Source organism: Callorhinus ursinus, unplaced genomic scaffold (assembly GCF_003265705.2).
Source record: "Callorhinus ursinus isolate GAN/ISIS: 27379988/994484 unplaced genomic scaffold, GSC_fseal_2.0 scaffold1484, whole genome shotgun sequence".
Lineage (NCBI taxonomy): Eukaryota > Metazoa > Chordata > Mammalia > Carnivora > Otariidae > Callorhinus > Callorhinus ursinus.
In genome coordinates, this window is record NW_027398538.1 from 2,681 (window position 1) to 7,499 (window position 4,819).

The 4,819-nt window shown below is 59.4% G+C and overlaps 1 protein-coding gene across 1 annotated transcript; it reads left to right on the forward strand.

The window, feature by feature from the left end:
- Positions 1–4: 4 nt before the first annotated feature.
- Positions 5–1,585, forward strand: LOC141372138 (uncharacterized; the record flags this gene model as incomplete). Its single annotated transcript, XM_073890640.1, has 2 exons — positions 5–47; positions 419–1,585. Coding segments are annotated over 2 exons (1,182 nt in total), but the record flags the coding sequence as incomplete, so codon positions are not given.
- Between the last annotated feature and the right edge of the window lie 3,234 nt (positions 1,586–4,819).

Below are 4,819 nucleotides of genomic sequence, written 5' to 3' on the forward strand. Positions count from 1 at the left end.
CATTTCCGGGACCTGGGGCGTGACCCCACAGGGGTCCCCAGGAGCAGGTGCTGGGGATTGCGGGGGAAGGCCTCCGACACCACCCAGACCACTGTCCCTGGTGGTCATTGACTGGATTGTGCTCCAGGAACAGAGCCGACGGAGACCGAGCTCGAGGATGAGAAGCCTGGGGCGGGGTGCCTGTGGGTGTGTGGGGACAGGTCGGGGCTGGCGCCACAGGGAGGAGCCCCGAGAGGCTGGTGTGGGGCCAGGAGCAAAGACTGTGTGCAGAGCACCCAGCGGGTGGACTGCAGTCGGGGAGACGTCCCGGGGAGGGCTCCTTCCTGGCTGCGGCTTCTCTGGGAGGCCCTGCGCTGGGCTCTGTCTTGCAAAGGCCCAAGGAGAGCAGGCACGGGGGTGAGCTTTTCTCCTCTCACAGATGTTCCACGACCGAAGGAGCTGGAGCCGGCTCCAACTCCATCAGCAGCTCTGCAGGGAGGGGTGGTGCCTGCAGAGACTTCAGCAGGAGACCAGGAGCCGGCAGTTGACCCGGCACCTGCCCACGGAGAGCCTGACGCCGACCAGGAAGGGCCTGCTGGAGAACCTGTGCCCGGAGAGCCTGCCCCTGTTCCTGCCACTGTTCCTGCCAGAGCCAGTGCCCCTGCGCCTGCCCCGAATTGTGGCCCTGCTCCTTCCCCAGACCCGGCTCCTGCCCTGGATCCTGACCCGTCCCCACCCCTGCCAGTGCCCCTGTCCTTGCCCCTGACCCAGATACTGCCTTGGTTCCTGTATGTGCCATTGCTGCAGACCCTGTCCCTCCCCTTGCACCTGCCCCTTCCCCTTCCCCTGCTTGTGCTCCTGTTCCGGCCCCTGACCCAAGGCCTGCCCCTTCTCCTGCCCCTGCCTGTGTCCCTGTTCTTGCCCCTGTCCCGGCTTCTGCCCCTGCAACTGTCCATTCCCCTGCCCCTCCCTCTGCTCCGGTGCTTGCCTCTGACCCAGCTCCTTCCCCTTTCCCTACCCGTTTCCCTGCCCCTGCATGTGCACCCATTCCTGCCCATGACCCACCTCCTGCCCCTGCACCTGTCCATTCCTCTACCTGTGTCCCTGTCTGTACCCCTGCCAGAGCCAATGCCCTTTCCCCTGCCTGTGTCCCCATTCCTGCCCCTGCCCCTGCCAGAGCCGATGCCCCTTCCCCTGCCTGGGTCCCTGTCCCTGTCCCTGCCCCTGCCAGAGCCAATGCCCCTTCCCCTGCTTTCCAGGGCTGCGGGCCCTTCCCTTGGCCCTGCCTGTGCTCCTGTACTTGCCCATGACCCAGCTCCTACCGTGGATCCGGCCCCTGTCCCTGCTCTTGCATCTGGCCCTGCCCCTCCTCCTGTTCCTGCAGGGCTCCCAGAACCACAACCAGAGCCCACATCCTCGTGGCGAGAGCCCCTTGTACAATTACCCTTATTTCCATCACCCGACCCTGATGCCCCGCCAGATTGTTTCATCCCCTCCCCCTGTGTTCTTTCTCTCTGGTACATATTAACTGTTATATTATCTTTCCTTATCCTCTACGCTGTTTATTATTTATTTTAAATAAAATTAATTGTTTTCTGTTGGACAAGTCTGGAGCATTAATTATATTCCCAATGCTGTGCCACCGCACCCCAGAACATTGCTGCACAATATCTGCTTCCCCAAAGGACACCCTGAACCAGAAGGCCTCCCTGCCCATTTCTCCCCCAGCCCAGCCCCTGGTGACCCCTAAGCTGCTTTCTCTCTCTGTTCCTTTCCTGGGTGTTTCCTGTACGTGGAATCACAAATAGGCGCCTTTGTGCCTGCCCCCCTATTTTCAAACGGGACTCGTTTTCTTCTGTGTTTATTGGACACAGAATTTCCCTTATTCGATATTGAAATGCCTGGGGGATTACAGATCAGACGTAATCAGAGAGGCCACTTTAGGAATGATGGGCACAATCTTGGGGCCGAAACCCCTGTTCCTGCTGGGACACCTCAGCCTGACCCCAGACAGGACAGGGCTGGTTCCTCCTATGGCCCACACAGAAACCAGGGAAATGCAGAAAGCTGGAAGATACACCCCAGAGGGCAATGCATTGCTCACAACCCAAGGCCAGAGAAAGCTTTCAGCGGACTCTGGTCCAAACCACGCTCCAAGTCACTGGGTTCCACAGGGACAGAGACCACACGCATGCAAGTCCAAGGGGGGACAGGCACAGGGGGAGTCAGAGAAGCAGAGCTACCAGGTAAGGACTCTGGCAAAAAAAAAAAAAAAAAACGGCGTCAGGGGGGGTCACCCTGAGCCCGGCAGGTGTCTGGTCTGGGGACCAGCAGCCCTGGGGAGAACATGAGGAAGTGGAGGTCCCCTGGAGGAAAGGGTGACGGCACCCCTGTCTGGGAGAACAGTGCACAGCACCCATCCCAGGCTGCAGGTGCACCCATCACTTAGTATGGGCAGCTCACTCCCAGCTTGTTGAAGGGAACACCCATGTCCATAATCCTCTATTTGCAACAGAATCCATAAAGGGGAGTTTCTGGGTCAACACGTATACAGTGTTTAAGGTACAAGCCTCGAATTCCAACATCTATGGTCTGCTTGTCCACCTTGAGACTTGTTTGGGAAGCAGGGGTGGGGAACCCTGGGGCTGTGACCTTTGGGAGGGGTGGGGAGGGGGAGCTCTGAATGGAGTGACCAAGGCACCCGGGGTGACCTGCCCAGGAGGGACCCTCTCGGGCCCCAGCCCCTCTCCTGACCTCGTGCACAATGGCGAGGGTGTGATGAGGAAGGTGCTGGCCCTTGGCTGGCGAGTTCCGTACCTGGTTCAGGAGCTGCTCAGGCTCCACACCAGGCTCTGATCCCAGAGCTGGCGCGAGAGCTGAAGCTGCAGCTGCCCCAGTCTCGGGACCTGTGGCTCGCATCGCTGTTGGACCTGGCTCGAGCTCCGGGGCAGGTGCTAGAGCTGAATCCCCCTCCAGAGATGATCTAGATCCGGTTCCGCACTTGGATAAGGCTCTTGAACCCACGAACGGCTTTCCTCCCCTGCCCATTTCATGGATGACAAAACTCGGGACGGTGACGGGACCGGCTACATGGGGGTAATGGCTACGGGGGGATTCAGCCCAAGGATCCTGCATGCCCTTCCCCACGCGCCCCATACAGGTCTGTCCTGAGCTGCCCGACAGTGGCAAGGGCCTGAACCGCTGCTCCCGGCACCTGATCCCACCTTATCAGAGACACTCACCTGGGACCTGAAGTCCTAGTTTGACCTCTGCTCCGGCCAACCCCACGTGAGCAGGGACCGTGCTTCCTCACCGCTGGGTCCGCAACCCCCAACACAATGCCTGGGAGGTGGTAGCCCTTCTCATTGTAGTGAATCACAGGGATCCCCCAGCAGCCCCGTCATGTGGGGGATGTTGCTTACAGATGAGAGATCTGGGCCACAGGCTTGTGTTCACTCTTTCATCCACTCGTGCAGCATCCCCACCTGTGTCTGTTCGCTGGAATGCAGAGGGGACCCCCAGACACCCTCCCTGCCCTCGGAGCTCCCAGTCCAACCTGTGGGTCAGCATCTCACCTACAGTCCGCAAGGGGGCGATACAGATCTAGAGCATCTCTAGCACCAGACCTTGCAGGAGGCATGGGGCAGAGTCAGCCCTGGCGGCAGCTAAGATCTAGAACCATCTGACGCACTAGAACCTGCCCCAGCGCTGACTTGAGCCAGCCGTGGAAGCAGCTCGAGAGCCTGAGCCAGTGCCCCCACAGACTAGATCCCCTCCAGCTCCGACCCGTGGACCCCAACCACAGGCAAAACCCGCTCTGGCATGAGGTCCAGAGCAAAGCCATCTGCACACCAGTTCTCCCACCCAATCCGGCGCCATTCCCAGAGTAAGAGCCAGCCCGAGATCGAGAGCCACTTCTCGAGACAGCTCAGCGCTGCTGTGGGAGGCTGTGGGGCGTTTCCTCTGAGAAGGCACAGGGACAGGCTGTGGGGATCAGCACAGGGTGATCACCCTGGCAGGGTGGTGATCTTCTCTCCTCCTGCTGCTTTGGCACCATCTCCAGATGGAGGACTGGCCACTGCAGCGGGGCTGGTCACCACTACAGCGTCGACGTGGATGCAGTAGCAGCTACAGGCCCACAGCCCGCTCCAGAGCTCGAAGCATTTCCATCTTCTGTTGCGGTGCCTTCGCCGGGAGCTCGGGAGCTGGAGCCAAGTGCGCCCCAGTGTGAGTAAACCCCTGGACCTACGGCTCCATCACCAACTCCAGAGCTAGAGCCAATGAAAAACTCCAAGCTGGCCCAGCTCCACACTCAGCTCCGGCTGTTCCCCAGACACGGAGACAGCGCTCGCTCCCCCTGCAGAGCTAGAGCCAGTGGGCTCCGTGCAACAAGCCCCAACCCAGCACCAGATCCAGAGCTACAGCCGGCTCCGGCCCCAGCTCCCGGACCAGCTGATGAGCTACCACCAGGGCCAGTTCCAGCACCAGAGTCGGCCTGTCCTCACCGGCGAGGCATTCCTTTCTTCTCTTTTGGCTTCTTTTTCTTTTCATGATTCCAGGTATGCTATGTTTCTAATTTAATATAAACTAAACGTTATCTTTTTAAACATTTCACAGTGTGCAATCCATTGTTATTAACTACATTTCCCGCGCTGGGCACCATCACCACTCTCTAGTCCCAGAACATTTAATGCCCTGGAGAAAAACCCTGCCCCCACTGAGCAGGCAGGCCCTGGCCATTCCCCACTCCCCCTGCTCCCTGGCAACCACCACTCTGGCACCTGTCATTTACCTGTGATGAATCTCTCATACACGTGGGATCATACCATATGTGGTATTT